At 32.5% G+C, this 18,860-nt stretch overlaps 1 protein-coding gene across 1 annotated transcript in view; it reads right to left on the reverse strand.

Annotated features, from left to right (window-relative positions):
* The window catches only part of LOC148176617 (centaurin-gamma-1A-like), a 51,238-nt gene extending 33,633 nt beyond the window's left edge, over nt 1-17,605 (reverse strand). Inside the window, exon 1 of the mRNA XM_088033738.1 lies at nt 17,110-17,605. Coding sequence (XP_087889864.1) covers nt 17,110-17,284 — 175 coding nt within the window. The 5' untranslated portion in view covers nt 17,285-17,605. The remainder of the gene's footprint in view (nt 1-17,109) is intronic.
* Between the last annotated feature and the right edge of the window lie 1,255 nt (nt 17,606-18,860).

Below are 18,860 nucleotides of genomic sequence, written 5' to 3' on the forward strand. Positions count from 1 at the left end.
GTTAATAAAATCTATTGCATGGTGTCAAATAAAAGAATGCCGTTATTGTAATGTCAAAAAGCAGCAAATAACAGAAAGGATTGGCATTTTTTTTTGAAATTATTAATAACAAAAGACAATAATAATTACAAATCAGAAAAAACAACTACCGAATTTAATTAAAATACTGTCGAAACGCCATCCCGTTTTTTTCATTGCACAATTGACACCATGCACCTAGATTTTATTAACTTTCATTGCCTAAATTTTTTCATTTTTGATTTTTTTTTTAAATATTTTTTGTAAAAGTAGAACATATTACACATTTCTGAATCAAGAAAATTAATATCTTCTAAATTATGAAAAAAAAAATATGGGTGTCAATTTAAAATAAGAAAGTTGAGTATCGCCCAAAAGATACTAAGACATTTAGAAAAATTTTAAAATCACCAGTTTATAGTAAATTAAAAACCATTTAATTTGTTTTTTAAATTTTTGAAATCGGTTCAGAAATAAAAATTCTACAACGCCTGCCGTTTTAAAAAAATCACCCTGTATAATTTTTGTAATTTGTAAACTAAAAACATGAAATTTAAAAATACTACTACTCTTAGCTTGTCCATTAACTGTGCCAACTCTCAAAATTTTAAACTTAAATTTACAAATATTTATTTCTATGACCAACCAAAAATTTTCAAAATGTAAATTTTTTTGTTTCAAAGCGTAAAGCAGTTGCTGAAACTTTTTGATTTCAGATTTCATAGACAGAAATGTCACACTGCCCTCATAATTTCAAAATTTAGTCATCTAAGTTTTTCAAAATTTGTAAAATTTGTAAAATTTTGATTGGTAAAAATTTGCTACTTTGAGGTTTTTGGACCATTTTATTTTGAATTCAAGCCATCAGGTGTTTAGCATTCTGAGCACGTTTTCTCCCACAATCAACAAAACGAGCAAATGCCATTTCCGACGTTAATAACTTCATCTGCAAAGGTAAACGTGGCCCTCAAGGTCCGTCTGAATGAATATCCTGTTCTGCACACCATGCGGGTGTGCTGTTATTACGATGATAATAGGACAACCGGTACCGCAGGTGATTATACCGCGCGATCATTAAAAAAAATTAGTAGACCACGACTTCATTTCGCTATTTTGAACCACCCTGTAGACTCCGCCACCTGTTATCTACCCACTTGATGGATCATCTCGGCGTTTCCAAATAATTCTTCACCAGCCGAATTGCATTATCTCCCTATTCCATTTTCGTTATCACATTATCAGTGAATGGGCGTTTTAGAAATTCAATTGGAGTCGTATCTCTTTTCACTTTGCATAAGAAATGTGCAGAGGTGCGTGTGTGAAATTCACGCACACGTTCCGGTAATCGCCCCTGAGATTTTAAGTTTGCCCTTTTCGCGTTCGCACCATAAATACCCTTCTAATGGTTGCCGCGCCACCCACGCCAGGGTTGTTCACCCACGATGCAGTAGGTGCGTCAACCCTTTCGGTAAATTAAAGGGTAGTAAAATCAGCATGGAGGGTGCAGTCAGTGCTGAATGAATCAAAGCTAAACTAATGGGATTTTACAGGTGGATTGACCCGGAGAATTTAGACTTCCGGATCGCCAGGCGCGGTTGTGTTTACGTTGTCGGTCTTGGGCGCTTCGGTAATAAAAATTTTGTAGTGTTTTTAACTTTCCTTTGCAATAAAAATGGGTTTTATTGCCACGAACAGGACGAATTTTTATTAGGGGATCAGTTTATGAAGACTGTCTTTTCGGAGGGGGCGAAGATCTAAATTCGTTTACATGATAAGGAAAATATAATGGCGGCGGATGGGATAATTGGGTTTGTTTGGTTAGGGGAAAATAAGATTCTGGAAACGGTGACAAGAGAAAAAATGGGATATTTACGCTCTGGTTCAGAATCGCACTAAAATTAAGAAGTTCCAAAATTTTTCTAACGCCCCAGTTTCAAATTTGGGGCCAGAAGTTGATAGATTAGAAGGGAATATACAAAAGTAGCAATATCCTCAAATTTTATGCCTTTGACATTCGAATTACTAAAATTATACGACTTTATAGAAAAATTTTGGAAATTTTTCGTTCGTCAAAAAATTAAAATCGTCGTTTTGGGCCTACAATTTTGAGAGTTGACACAGTCAAATGACCTGCCAAAAATAAAAATCTCTTTAAATTTCAGAGCTCTAGTGTCAAAACTACCAAAGTTACAAGTCAACATACATTTTCAAAATTATTGGTTAGTCCTGGAAACAAAAATTTGTAATTTTAGGTCTACAATTTTGACAGTTGGCACAGTTAATAGTTAAGCCAAGACTAGTAATATCTTTAAATTTCATGTGTTTAGCATACAAATTACCGAAATTATACAACTTTATAAAAAATTTTCGAAATTTTGATTCTTTCAAAAAATAAAATTTTTAAATCTTCGTCTGTTTCGTCGTTATTTTGAGAATTCGCACAGTTAATAGAACAGATGAAACTTCAAGTTTGATGACTTCATCTTACACATTAACAAAATTATGCGTTATGAAAAATTTTGGAAATTTTTGGTTCGTTTAAAAACTGAAAATATCGTAAAACAAAAATAAAAATGTAAAAACATTTGAAATTTTGTAATCAAAAATTGCAGAACCTAAAATTCCAAACAAAAACAAAAAAAAATTGAAAACTTGATAAACTTGTGAAATCTGAATTAAAAAAAAAAACTAAAAACTAAACGGAAAATGTGAGATACTAAACCTAAAATTTTTTCAAAAATTGGATATACCCAAACTACAATTTATTTGAAAATTTGGCAAACTCAAAAATTATGAAAATCAAGCCAGTAAGGTACAACCCTAAAGTCCTTAAATAAAAAAAACTTTGATGGTTATTCGAAACCTTGTGAAACACAAGAATTCAAATTTTGAAAATTTTACTCGCAAAAACCAAAATAACAAAGTTTTTACAATGAAACAAAATTAATTTATAATTACTTCAAAAATTTCGAGTTTGAATATTAATTTTCGAACTCATAAATAAATATTTTTCCAAAATATCCACAAAAGAAAAGGTGGAATTTCCAAAATTGAAACAAAATTAATTTTAAATTATTTCCAAAATTTTGAATTTAACGTTACGGCTCTGTCTTCTAGTCAATTTTATTTTTCTAAACATAAAAACGAAGAATTTTCCAACATATAAATGAAACAAAGAAGAAAAGAAAACCTAAAAAACCCAGGAAACTGAAAAGCCTAAATTTTCAAATTTCTTAAAAAATTCAACAATCTGAAAAATGAAGAAAAATACAAAAATTTAGAAATTACAAACAACCTAAAATAAGACCTTAAAATCTGAAAAAACCTATAAAAATGAGAAAGTTTAAAATTTTGAAATTTGAAATTTGAAAACTATTCAAAACTCTCAAAGTTGAAAAACACAAAACTTCAGAAATTATACAACCTGAAATAAGAAAACCTTAAAACCTTTTCAATTTTCCTACTTTTTTGTATCTAAGCTTAGACTTGTCCCATTTTTAATTATTTCATCTTCATCTTAAAAATTTTAAAAATAAAATACTGTGTATCGAATTTTTAATTTGTATTACAGTTGCTGAGACATTTTGAGTTTTCAAAAAGCGAATTAAACAATCTTTCCAGTTTTTAAACAAACCAAAAATGTCCAAAATATTTCATAAAGTCGTATAATTTTGGTAATTAACATCAAATTTGAAGCTATTACTGCTCTTGGCTTGTTCATTAACTGTGCCAACCCTCAAAATTATAGACCTAAATTTACAAATATTTATTTCTACGGCCAACCAAAATTTTTTAAAAGGTATCGCAAAATTTCAAAAATTTTAACTTTTTTTTTCACAGCGTAGAACAATTGCTGAATATCCACAGAAGAAAAGGCGGAATTTCCAAAATTGAAACAAAATTAATTTTAAATTATTTCCAAAATTTTGAATTTAACGTTACGGCCCTGTCTTCTAGTCAATTTTGTTTTTCTAAACATAAAAACGACGAGTTTTCCAATATATCCATAAAACAAAGAAGAAAAAAACCTGGAAAAAGCCAGGAAACTGAAAAGACAAAATTTTTCAAATTTCTCAAACAATTCAACAATCTGAAAATTGAAGAAAAATACAAAAATTTAGATATTGTACAACCTGAGAAAACCTATAAAAATGAGAAAGCTTAAAATTTTGAAATTTCTCGAAACAATTAAAAAATCCCAAAATTAAACAAAAATTGAGAAATTGCACACCTGAAAAAAAAGAACTTTCAAACCTGGAAAAACCTAAGAAACTGATAGGGCCTAAAATTTTCATTTTTCTCGAAACAATTCAAAATCTCAAAATTGAACGTAAATACAAAAATTAAAAACTGTTACAACCTGAAATAACAAAACCTTAAAACCTGAAAAACACTAAGAAACTTTTCGAAATTTTTCGAAACAATTTAAAAATCTCAAAATTGGACAAATATACAAAAACTTTGGTACAACCTGAAACAAAAAAAACTTCAAACCTGGGAAAACCTAAGAAACAGAGAGCCTAAAATATTCATTTTTCTCAAAACAATTGAAAACCGTAAAATTAAACAAGAATACAAAATTTGCGAAATTGTACAACCTAAAACAAAGAAACTTTAAAACCTAAGAAAACCTAAGAGACTAAAATTTTGAAATTTCTCGCAAAATATGATTGAGAATTTGTAAAACGTGACAAAAAAACAAAAAACAAATCGCAGCAACCTGTCCATAACCTAAAAAATCTGAAACTACAACCGCGACCTACAAAAACGCGACTTGACCGAACGTGAAAGTGAGAACCTGTAAACCTTAAAACCTAAAAAACCCCAGTTTGAAATAATGCCAACTCAAAAAACCCTAGAAACCATCTTCCGCTGCTCTTCCAATTACTTTTCCGCCAATAACAAAACGACAAGTCACCATTTCGCTAATGAAATTTATGATAAATTTGCATATCCCACAAATCTCATTACGACAGCGGCATTTTAATGAAATCCGCAGCTCACTGCGACGATCGTATTAATTAGAATTGACATCACTCCGTCTTTGACTTTGACAGCTAATCCACGCCACCTCCGATTGAAAAAATATTGTGCGCTTTCACAGCGCGACTTTTCACTTTCATTATTCACAACGTAAATCAATCGATTGATCGTTTGACCTTTCGTTGTAATTTTTCATCTGCTTCATTATGTTAAACTTATGCGTCGCTTGCACCAGCTAACACGGGAAATACCTCCAGCAGTACCAACTGTAAAATTAATTAACACAATTTCACTGTTCTACTCAACGGAAACCGCAAAACAAACACAAACTCACTCACCTATGACTTCCTGGTAATTACCAGAGCTGTCGTTCTATTCTTTTTATGTAAAGGAGATATTTGTTATTCAAATTTTGGAATGGGTGCTGTGCCAATCTTGTCAATGGCAGATAGGGTCAAGTGGGGAAAGTGAACGGGGGCCCTTTATCGGAAGCGAGACGACTGTGTTGACATATTTATTTAAAAGCTGCTTGTTTAGATTAACAGAACATGTGGAACCAGTTTGTATACTAAACTAAACAAATAAATAGTGACAGTGTCACACTGTATACCGAAATCTATACAAATTTTACTAATCAATACGAGACGGCAGCGCTTCTCAACCGGTGGGGGAGCTCAATTTTCAATTTTGGATTCTTAAAAATACGACTCATCCTTTCAATGCTCACTACCCTATTAACAAATTTTTGAAATAATTCTTAAGTTCAAGTAGAATAACAAATTTGAAATCCATTTTTTAGACTTTCAAAAATAAAAGTTTTTTGGAAAGTAAAAATTTCGAAAGTCTTGCTCCTTCAAAGATTTTGTATTTTGGCAGATCAAATAAAAGATCTCTTCAAATTTCAAAACCATGGTCCACTTAAAAATTACAATTTTTTTTTTCAAATTTGAAAATTTTTAGATACCCTAACTAAAAAGATTCAAACTCGTAATGGTGTAACAAACATCTCGGTTTGCATTTTTTCTCTAGCATAAAAACACCAAATAAGTACTAAAGTATTTATACAAGTGTCCCAAAAAAAAGATTTCAAAAATTTCCAAAAAGTTTACAAACATATGAATCAAAATGTAAATAACAATAATTGATATACTGGTACAGTATCAAAAATATTGAAACATTTTGAATTGTAGAAAATCAAAATTTCTAAAAGTTGTGTCACGCTTTTAATAATTTTTGATATCGAAGTAAAACTAAGCCATAAGAAACGCCAAACTTATAGACCGATGAATGAAAAAAATAATTTCAATATTTTTCAAAATTTTGTTTTCTAAAATCTCTTCAAACCTTTTAATATAAAAAAACTAAAAAAAAAGTTCAAAAAGTTAGCTCTGTATACTTTTAACTAATAAATGGTCCAATACGTGAAAGTATTTTTAAATTTACGAAAATTTTGGTTCCTACATTTTTTATTTCTCCCATTTTTTGAATAAATTAAAAGTTGGAATCTCATCATCTCCAAATGTTAATGCGATCATTCAATAAATAATCGAATAACGAATCAATTTTTGACAATTAAAAAAAGTTTGTTCAAAATAGGTAAAAATATATAAAGTTCTAAAATTCTGTTTCGCCCTATCAAGAATTTTGGAATTCGGCTCATTGATTTGAAAAATTTCAGTTCCTTCTCAAGATTTAATTTAATTTCAAAAACCTGTCTTACACATTTAACGATTTGAGATTTTAACAAATCTTTTTAGTAGAAAAATTTTAGATACTAATATGTACAAAATTCAAAATTCCAGTCCATTTAAAAATTAATTTTCGAAAATCTTTTAAAATTCGAAAATTTGTGGAAACTTTTAGTAAACATTTTACCAATATAATTATTTTCTTTTTCTTATTTGCATTTAATTTCTAGTTATTTTTAGTAGAACAGAGTTTAAGTTGCTATAACTGAGAAACTACGCAACGGAAAAATTTGAAAGAATTCAGAGATGAACTCTGAAGATTTATCTTTAAAATGATCTAACTCTCATTGAAATTCCAGAACCGGATTAGAAAATATCAAGCCCAATAGGAAAATCGTTTAATTTCTAGTTATTTTACTAGACCAGAGTTTAAGTTGCTATAAATGAGAAACTACGCAACGAAAAAACTTGAAAGAAATCAGAGATGGACTCTGAAGATTTAGCTTTAAAATGATCTAACTCTCATTGAAATTCCAGGACCGGATTAGAGAATATCAAGCCCGATAGGAAAATCGTTCAATTTCTAGTTATTTTTACTAAACCAGAGTTTAACGGGTCAATTTCAAGTCACTGCGTTAACGCAAATTTGCAACCGTTGCCAAGGTATGAGCAATGTGATTGGCGTTGCTATGTTGCAAATGGGATTTGCAGTAACGCAAGTCACACTTGAAATCGACCCCTATGTTGCTATAACTGAGAAACTACGCAACGGAAATTTTTTAAAGAATTCAGAGATGGACTCAGAAGATTTAGCTTTAAAATGATTTTACTTTCATTGAAATTCCAGGGTCGGATTAGAAAATATCAAGCCCAATAGGAAAATCGTTTAATTTCTAGTTATTTTTACTAGACCAGAGTTTAAGTTGCTATAACTGAGAAACTAAGCAATGGAAAAATTTGAAAGAAATCCGAGATGAACTCTGAAGATTTAGCTTTAAAATGATCTAACTCTCATGCATATAGGGTTGGGACAGTGTTTTCAAAATTTTCCAAAAAGCTTGAGGAGATGTAAAACAAAAGAAAAATAACAATTGATTGTGCCATTTTAAAGTACACTATTTTAAATCGCTTCCAATCAACGACAATTTATTAAATTTCGAAAAATTTTCGATCGTAAAACTCAAAATTTTCGAAATTTGTGCTGTGCGTTCAAAAATTTTGCAATTTTATAGTTTTATTAGCAATATGAAAGTATGTCATAACAAACGTCAGAATTAAAGGCCAATGGGTAAAATGAATAGAAAAATTATTTTCAAAATTTTGGTTTAAATTAAAAAATCTCTTTTAACTTCTTGTTTTCAAGAAGAAAAAAATTCAAAGGAGTAATATCCGTAAACTTTAAACTAATAGTCTAATACTTAACAATTCTATGAATGTTTTTAAAATTAATAAAAATTTTGATTCCTTGAAATTTTGATTTTGATTCCTTTTTGCAATTTTACAAGCTTATTAGCAACTATGCCAATGCAAACATTAAACTTATAGGTCGAAATGTAATAAAAATAATAAAAAACATTTTCGAAAATTTAAAAATTTTTGGTTTTCTTAAAGAGTAAAATGTTCTAGAATCTGATTGTTCAACAACTTCGTAATGTAAAAAGGTTAATAAAAAAACTCATTTATCAACATATTTTGGAAAATATCGAAAAATTTTCGATCGTTAAAACTCAAAATTTTCGAAATTTGTGCCGTGCGTTCAAAACTTTTGTAATTTTAATGGTTTATTAGCAACGTGAAAGTATGCCAATACAAACATGAAAGTTATAGGTTTACTATATGTAAATGAGTGAGCACTTTTTTAAATTTTTAATTTTTTTGGTTTTCTCAAAAAGTGTTCTAAAACCTCTCCTAAAAAAAAAGTTTAAACCAATAATCTCTACAAAAAACGACGAAAATTTTGATTGTTAAAAAAACGAAATTTTCTAAAATTTGACCCATTTATTCGAAGCAAAAAGCACATAGGAACTGCTCCAAATGTCTATGTCCTCGTACAAAAAACAACCAAAATTTTGAAGCTAATTGTAAAATTTTTCAAAAATTAGTGTTCATATAAAAAAATTCTAAACTTTTTCTAGCTTTTTCAATAGTTGTGGAATATAGTAGATCTAACAATTAATATCAAGAGGTCAATTTCCAAAAATTTCAAAACTTTAGTCCAAATAACAACTGAGTTATGAAGCAGTCTTTAATTTTAAAAAATTTAAAATTCTGTAAAAAAAATCAAAAGTTTGAATATTATATCTGAGTTGGCCTCCTAATTCTTAACACCGAAAATTTTGAATACAACTCAAAAGCATTTGATAGTCGAGCAGTGGTACCACATTTGACCTAATTTCGCTGTACAGTAGTAAGGTTTCGTTAATCCGGATCAAATTAAACAAGGAATATCCGAATTACCAAAACAAAAGTCAAGTTCGGATTACCGAGACTTCACTATATCTCGTCAAACTCCAAACTTGTTGACAACCACCGCCCCACATCATTATTTAAACATCAATGACGTAACTCCATTTTATTTCGATTTACCACCGAACGAGTTTCCTCCCCCGAGCCGAGGACGCACTGAACTTTTCACTCCAATGACATTAAAATTTTTTGTTTCGCTTTCCAACCAGCGACCTTCTCTCCTCTTTTTTTTGTTTGTTACTTCCTCGTTCGTTATATTGCCACTTTTCCTTTATCGTCCTCTCATCCACTTCGTTGATGCAAATCCAGTTCCATTATGCGAAGATAATTGAAGTGGCGCGCCGGTAAATTAAACAATGCGGGTAGTTGGCGTTAATACTAAACTCCGCAAACCGAAACTCCCTAAAAACCTCCCGATTTCGTGACCACCCCGCGACCAGACATCCTTCATCCTGTCGAATCCCCTTCGTAATCAACTTCCGATGTCAGGCGTATTTCCGGTGCGGAGCTCAGCTTCCTACAGGACGCTAACGCTATTCGTAATTTCCGTTGCGTTATCAATACATTGTCTATCGTATTCGGCGATTCCGAAGATGTACAAATATGGAGGAAACAAACGTGCTGACTTCCAAATGACTCAGGATGAGTAATCCGGCGTTTTAAATGTCGCCGCAGAAGAAGAATCCATGAATCAAGGAAAATCGATAGCGAATTCGTTTGATTTATGTGAGCTTGTAGGTCGATAAGGTGGTGGCCTCCATTGTTGGGCGCCGCGTGGGCTTAGAAATAATCGTAATAATTAGGCTACGTGTGGGCTGCACTAAAACTACAACCAAAATCTGCCAACTTATAGACGCGCCGTCCACCACCCGTTAGTGAGATACAATATTTACTCTTCGTCGATCACAACAGTGCCATTCTTTCTACTAAGGAATTCCGCGCGGCTAAAAATACCAGACTATTGTCCACGATGGCATTCGCACTTCTTTGAATGTAAATAGAACTCGTTGCATTCAGAGGACGTCGTGGGTATGTGATTAAAATTGAAATCGTGGGTGTGGAAACGCTCTTTCAATCTTTCAGTGCATGAAACATGACAATGTTGCTAATTAATACACCCGGGTAACACCTCTTCCAATTTATCGCACCGCAAATTCATAGCCACATGTTAATTGCCGTATTCCTGGCACTGTGCATACAAACTTCTTGTTGCATAACGCGAGCTCGATAATCAGACATGAGCTTCCTCTTCAATTTCCATGCAAATTTCGGATGAAAGACGTTGCGCCGGGTAATTAGGCCAAGTTCCGAGGCGAGCGATAGCGAGCCGAGTACAGTTTAACAAACGCTCTAGTGCGGTTATGGCTTTGACTTTTTAAATCGTTTACAGCCACCTTACCGCAAACCCCCATAAACATAATAACGCCTAAATGGTTGGGTCTTATGTAATAAATATTTTTTCCCAGCTGGTCAGTCTTACAAATCAACTCTTTACAGGTCTACATTTCGAGGTGATTTTGTTTGAAACTTACTCAAATTGATGATAAACGCAATTATATTAATTGGGGATAGTAAAGAAAAAAATCCGTGGATTGGAACAATTGGAAATTGGAGTTTATAAGTCTTGACTGTCTTGTTAATAGTACCAATTTAGAAAAATTTAAACGAAAAAGGAGTATATTTAGAAATTTTTATTTGGACAACTGAAAATGTCAATTTTTTAACACTGTAATTTCGTTATTTCTAGTGCGACAAGAACGAAATTTATGCATGTTGTTTCTTTTGTTTGTTTTAGTAATCACTAATTTGCAAAAATTTAGATCAAAAAGTTGAATTTTTACAAATTTTCGTTTTAAGACCAAAAAAATGCCACCAATTTTTTTTTTTAATGCTGTAATTTCTCTACTTTTTATGCAATTTTAACGAAATTTGTGGAGATTATCACTCTCGACTGCCTTATTAAGAGCGTCGATTTAGAAAAATTTAGACCGAAAAAGAAAATTTTTAGAAATTTTGATTTCGAGGAGCGAAGAAAAATGTTTGTTTTTTGACCAAAAATTTTTAACGCCCTGTAAGTTCTTCATTTTTAATGCCACTGTAACCAAATTTGTGAAGTTTATAAGTCTTAACTGCCTTATTAAGAGTTTCAGAAAAAATTAGATCAAAAAAAGAGAATATTTAGAAATTTTTATTTGGACAACAGTGAAAATGTCAATTTTTTCAACACTGTAATTTCGTTATTTCTAGTGCGACAAAAACGAAATTTATGCATGTTGTTTCTTTTGTTTGTTTTAGTAATCACTAATTTGCAAAAATTTAGATCAAAAATCGAATTTTTAAAAATTTTCGTTTTAAGACCAAAAAAATGCCACCATTTTTTTTTAATCCTGTAATTTCTTTACTTTTTATGCGATTTTAACGAAATTTGTGCAGATTATCACTCTCGACTGCCTTATTAAGAGCGTCGATTTAGACAAATTTAGACCAAAAAAGACAATTTTTAGAAATTTTGATTTCGAGGAGCGAAGAAAAATTTTTGTTTTTAACTAAAAAAAAAATTTGACCAAAAATTTTAAACGACCTGTTAGTTCTTCATTTTTAATGCCACTAGAACCAAATTTGTGAAGTTTATACGTCTTAACTGTCTTATTAAGAGTTTTAGAAAAAATTAGACCAAAAAAGGAAAATATTTAGAAATTTTTATTTGGACAACATTGAAAATGTCAATTTTTTCAACACTGTAATTTCGTTATTTCTAGTGCGACAGGAACGAAATTTATGCATGTTGTGTCTTTTGTTTGTTATAGTAATATCACTAATTTGCAAAAATTTTGATTAAAAAGTCGAATTTTTAAAAATTTTCGTTTTAAGACCATAAAAATACCACCAATTTTTTTTTAAGATCCTGCAACTACTTTATTTGTTATGTGATTTTAACGAAATTTGTGGAGATTATCACTCTTGACTATCTTATTTACAGTGCCTATTTACAAAAATTTAGAGCGAAAAGGAGAATTTGTAGAATTTTTTATTTCGAGTAGATAAAAAAAAATTTGAACGCGATTTAATTTCCACATTTTTGGTGCCACAAGAACGAAATTTGTGGAAGTTATTTTTAAGGTTAAATAGTCCATAAAAGTTGTTGAATTTGGGTTAATTTTAATATATCTTTGTTAGCCATTATTTCTAATAACGGTATTATCTTTATTTTTGCAAAAACATTGTTAATTTTTTTTGAAAGTTTCTATTACTAAGTGGTCCAGATAATCTAATTTTTCTTATAGAAGCATAAGGAACCAAGTGTAAAAATATGCCCAAAAAATATTTTTGGATCAAAAATTACGACTATTACGCACGATTTGAAATAAATAGTCATCAATAACTCGCAATTCGCTTTTAAATTGCATATTTGAAAAGATATTGAGAATATTTATTGCGATTCATTTCAAGCCAAATGAGACCCAATTATTAAATTATGATTATGGGGGTTTGCGGTTAGGTGGCTATAAACGATTTAAAAAGTCAAAGCCATAACCGCACTAAAGCGTTTGATAAACTGTAGTTCCCTCACTAAAAAAAACACCTCGTGTCGGTAATACAGATCCCTACCTTAATTAAAAACCGTCAGATTTAAATCCAACCGAGCACTTTTTCATGGCACTCTCCTGATTACGTTTAAATTACAAGGATCAACGTTTTATCCACGTGGGCTCGAGCCTCATGTGGGCTGACCTTTAGGCACAATGATGAAATTTGCATTTTTATTACACGGATCGGGAGCGGTTCAGACGAAATCCGCGCAAACGACAATTCCATTTTCCGTATTCTTCGTGTTTCACACCTCTCTGAATAAATTACTCGATCGGTAATAACAACAAATAATTCTTATCGACCTTGGACAAGTGCAGATGGTGTTGGATTGCCTTTCTTTTAATCGGTGATCAAATAAAAGTAGTGATTGGAGTGGGCGGTGGAGTTTTGAGAGCATGTCGAAGCTTAATTGTTGCATTGTCGTAACTTGAAACCGCGGACACGCAATATGACGCGCAATGCATTTGTATAAACGTCACGGCTTCCTAGATGAATCGATTTGTGCAGCTTTTGTACGATCGTCCAGCGTCGACTGTTATTTTACAAGCGATAGTTGCTAGATGACGACGATTGTTAGCAAAACAAAGGAATAAAGCTTCAACAATATGCGACAGTTGAACACGCGATTTTCTATTAGTTACGAGACAGCCTGTAGACAACAGGTGGCTAGGATCTTTTCAGACTTTAATTCGGCGCGACAACTTGATTGTTCGTGTCAATCACGGTGTTAGTGAGATATAACATTTACGGCTATATGTATTCAGTTTTTTTTTTAAACATTGGCATTCTGGTGTCGTTCAAAACGTACCCTTCCACTCGACGCTGGTGGTATAATAATTCACCCCAGATCGCCGTAATAAAGATAATTGAGAGCGTCGCGGCGCCAGCATTCATTTTTATGAACGCCACAGTATTTACAGGCCACAAAAGTAAATAACTATATCATGATTTAATTACAGTCCATTTCGCTGATCCACATTCGGAAATTGCGGAAGAAAACGCGCGGAATGCGAACGTTTCGGCGACAGAAATATACCGTGTGATCGCTTATAGCGTGCCTTTCAAACTAACGAATAAAAAAAGCCCTGTATAGTAAAAACTTTATCTATTCGGTCTAACACACAATTCAGTTGTAAATTTGTTAATAACACACCCTGTATATAAAACTGTATAGCAAAAAATAGTGACTGTAGATAGTGTTTCGTAGTACACTCTGTATATTCGAACAAACTTAAGAAGAACTAAATCGATTGTTAATAAATCACCCTGTATACTGAATTATAAAAACTCCGCATACTTTCTCACCTGTATACACAGTTTGTAAGTTTTACATATACAGAATGAGCGTATAACATGAAAAACTTAAGAAAACAGAAAAATAACTGAAAAAACAATTTTAATACAAAAAAACGAATACAAAAAAGTAAAAAACAGCTAAATATAAAAAAACTAGCGAAAAAGTGAGGTTAAATTGCCCAAATTTATAAGACACATCAAATATCCATTTAAAGTAATCAAGTCGGCGTTGTTTTGTTATAAATTACATAATTAACCCACTCAAAAAATCAAATGTCAAATACAAAATATGGTTTAATAATAGACATACGCAAAAGCAGCGGCAATTCGATTACCGTTTTAACTGAACACCCGATATTTCTCGATGTTTACAAACAAGCAACGCCAACTTGATGACTGTTTTAATTGAACACTCGATATCTAAACCAAATTAAGCGCAACAGATCAATTCTTATCGACAAATGACAGATGGTAATTAATTATAAGTGTCAAAGTTTGTAGTTGGGGGGCGCAAGAGTGATTAATTAAAAGTGAGTGCCTTTGTACTGAAGGAATCCAATTTTCCTCTTATTTATACCGAGTGTTAAAAAAAGTTGAGTTTCTAATTATACAGAGTGATCAATTAGATCTAGTTGTGTACATTGTGAACGTGTGTCTTAGCTTGACATAAAAACACCACGTAATTGGCACACGCGTGCCTAGGAGATAAAGGCAGGCTTTGGAATTTTGACATCACAATTCTACCAACCTTACAAAACTGCAATGTCTCCTTCATATCGTGTTACAAAATCATAGCCTTCTTCACCGAAAGTAAAGGCAACATTTTTGTCTCAAATTGTACAGATGAGCAATTCAATTTTTCTAGTTCCTTGATTGGTAACTTGTGAACGTGTGTCTTAGCTTGACATAAAAACATGAAATATTTGACAGATCTCAAGACATACGTTCTCGAAGCAACTAGATAACTAATTTAATTAAATAAAAAAAAATTGGTTATGATGACACAAGATGTCAAAAAATCACGACAATCTTGACTAAAACCCAAAATTTCCTAATTATACAGGCTGACCAATAAAACTATTTATTTAGTTAGTTGTGAACTTGTAAACGTGTGTCTTAGATTGACATAAAACATGAAATCATCGTGAGATATCAATCGCAGACTTTCGTTTCAGCTAACTAGATATCGAATTTTACAAAACTGCAAAGATTATTTGCTGGCGCAATTGACACATAATATGTCAAAAATTCATAGCACTCTTGACCAGAACACGAACTAAAAACAACATTTTGTGATTGCAAAGTTTCTAATTATACCGAGTGATCAATAAAACTATGCATGTAGTTAGTTGACAACTTATAAAAATTGTGCCTTAGTTTGACATAAAAACATTAAACGACAAAAGAATATCAATCTCCGACGTACGTTCCCAAAGCCACAAACAACTAAATCAAGAATTTGCCTGAACAAAGCGAATGGTGACGATTGATGACCGCAGTACTACCAACTCTGTCAAAATTCAAAGTTTATTGGCGGCAATATGTCAAAAAATCACGACGCTCTTGACAAAAACATCAAATAAAAACAACATTTTGTGGCTTCAAAGTTTCTGATTATATAGGGTGACCAATTTATTCAGCTGGTCGGCAAACTGAGCAAGTGTGTCTTAGCGTGACATAAAAACATGAAATAACTGAGAGATATCAATCTCAGACTCACGTTACAGCCAACTAGATAATGAATTTAATTGAATAAATCGAATTGTGACGACTGATAACAGTACTACCAATTTTACAAAAATGCAAGATTTTTTGGAGGCAATATGTCAAAAAATCACAGCACTCTTGACAAGAACACCAAGTCAAAACAACATTTTGTCGTTGCAAAGTGTCTAATTGTACAGAGTGATCAATGGAACTATTTCTCTAGTTAGTTGACAAGTTGTGAACGTGTGTCTTGGCTTGTCCTAGAAACATGCAATATTTGATGGATATAAAAACATACGTTCCCAAATCCACAGCCAACTAGATAACGAATCGTGACGACTGATAACAGTGTGACCAACTTTGCAAAAATTCAAGGTTAATTTGGTGGCACAAAATTACGGCACTCTTGACAAAAACAACGTATTTTAAATGCAAAGTTTCTTATTATACAGAGTGATCAATAAAACTATTTAAGTAGTTGGTTGGCAAATTGTAAACGTGTGTCTTAGCGTGACATAAAAGCATGAAATAACTAAAAGATATCAATCCCAGACTTACGTTGCCAAAGCCACAACCAACTAATTAAAAAATTTGATTGAGTAAACGAATTGTGGCCACTAATGGTGATGACAGTTCTACCAACATTGCAAAAATGACATTAAAACTCCCTAAATGTATCAAAAAAATTGCTGCACCCATAACCTGACATGACCACAACACCAAGTAATCATTTTGTGCTTACAAAGTTAATAATTATCAATTAAACTGGTTGGCAACTTGTAAATGTGTGCCTTAGCTTGACATAAAACCAAAAAAATAAAATGAAATAACAATAATAATCCCAAAAATTGGTAGCAGATTTATTTGATCGCACTGTACAATCATATTGAGTAAATAAAACGATGTCAAAGCGGATTCGTCAATTATGACTGAACAGTCTTACCAACTTTGCAAAAATGCAAGGCCTACTTTATATCGCAAATAACGCAATATGTCACGGTACTCTTAGCCAACTGAGGTCAACATTTTGTGGTTACAGCGTCAATTTTCAGTAGCCAACTTTGATTGAAAGAAATGAGTGACGGCAATGCTGCCAACTCTGTGAAATTGCAAAGCCTCGTGGACATCTTAACTGACGCAATACGTGAAAAATCACGGCACTCTGGATGAGGTCAACATTTCGTGGTTGCACCACTTCCTCTGAAAACCGCTCGCAACGGCCGCGTTCTTTGTGGCTTCTTTCGGACCTCCGCAACAAGTATGCGTTTACCGTTAGCATCACGTCCATTCTCCCCCGAAACGAAACCTGTACCTGCGTCTTCCTCACAGGTAGCAGAGAACACAAAAGAGCCCCACTCACCTTCAATGCAAACGACGTGGTCCCTGATCTGCTGAGCCACCAACCCATCCGGAATGATATCGATCAAGTCGTAAATCGCATAGATCGACGGATGCACACTTTCGAACCTCTGGATCTCTTGGCGGATCGCCAGGGAGTTGTTGAGGAACGGTTGCAGCTGGGCCCGTGAGTTCATTTTCGCACTGTTACAAACATGGGAACATTTTTTTCACTGTCTCGCGGGAATTTCGTGACGGGTGAAAGTCGCGGAACACTGATTTTTCAGGCACTGGGACGCACACGATAAATCGAACGATCGGAACGATTTGAAACGGAGAGGTTAGGATGAGACGTCCGAACACTCCCACCACACTAATTCCATTTGTGTTTTGGCGAACGAGGCGACAAAACATGTGGATTCGAGCGGGAATTCGGAGAAATGAGAGAGGAACTCGGTGGAGGGCCGCGCTGAAGGACTTTACAGAGCACCGACACGACAAGATGGCGGACACTGGCGGCTTGCGCCACGCGTCGCCAGAGAGCGCGATAAAACAGGAAACTGTAAAACGTTTGTAGAGCCACTGGTAGAGGGCGCTGTACATTTTTATAATTAATTAATAAAAACGAGACAAAAAAAGATAATAACTAACACAAATATTAAGAAATAAACAAGAATTAATGTGGTATTAATTAAAAACTAATACAACAACTTGTAGCTTACTTATTAATTATGTAATGTCAATGGTATGCAACCAACAATACAGTAATGTTAATGTCAATTTGAAAATCCAACACTGATTTGTCGGTCACCGGTTTAGTTTTTTGGTGATTTTTCCTCCAGAAAATTTACAGATTTACAAAAAAGCAATTTTAAAAAACAACATGATTGGAACGAGATAAGTTAGATACCTGTAATAAATACATGTTAATTGTTACTACTAGATGGTGCCACAGACTAAACCAATCAGAGCGCCTCATTTGAAATTTGGCGCCTACAAAAAATGTTTTTGTATACAAGACGATGTATTTCGTGCCCTTTTTGCAAATACACGTGTACCGTGTGTTTATAAAGAATATCGTCATTTTGCATTGTTTTTAGATTAATTGACGACTTTCAAAAATTTAATTTACATTTCGATCGATTTCTTTATAAACAACCCTTGGATTTCCTTCAGAATCTCCAAAACAAAACCATAAGCAAAGTAGAAATAACAATGCATAAGATAATAAAATTTTGTCAAAATCCAACGATTGATTTTTGAGAAATTGGCTGAAATGTGCTTAACATCAGCAAAATTCGTAGAAACTTGTCATTTTGTACTGTTTTTAAGTAATTATTTATTGACGACTTTAAATGACTTTATGAACATTTCGGTCGATTTTTGCAAAAACAATCGTTTGATCTCCTTAAAAACTCCCAGTACGATGCTTCTTGAGCTTCAAACCCTGTGTTTACAAAAAAATAGTCATTTTTTGGTATTTTTTTACGACTATTGATGATTTCAAGCACATTTTGATCGATTTTTCCAAAAACAAGAAGTAATGAGAAAAAATACTCAAAATAATTCAGTCTAACCACTACAATAAATTTTGAAAAATTCAAGAAAATATAAAGATAGAAATTGAAGGACAAAATCAGGGAATTAAAAAAACCCAAAAAGTCAACAAACACCTAAAAATTTCTAATATTTTCCATTCCGACCTGTAATTTGGTAGTTTTGACGCTAGAGCAATAAAACTTTATAGTAATTACTCTTAAGCTGTTGACTATT

Source organism: Gnatocerus cornutus, chromosome 4, assembly GCF_029298725.1.
Source record: "Gnatocerus cornutus isolate USDA-ARS CGAHR chromosome 4, icGnaCorn1.1, whole genome shotgun sequence".
Lineage (NCBI taxonomy): Eukaryota > Metazoa > Arthropoda > Insecta > Coleoptera > Tenebrionidae > Gnatocerus > Gnatocerus cornutus.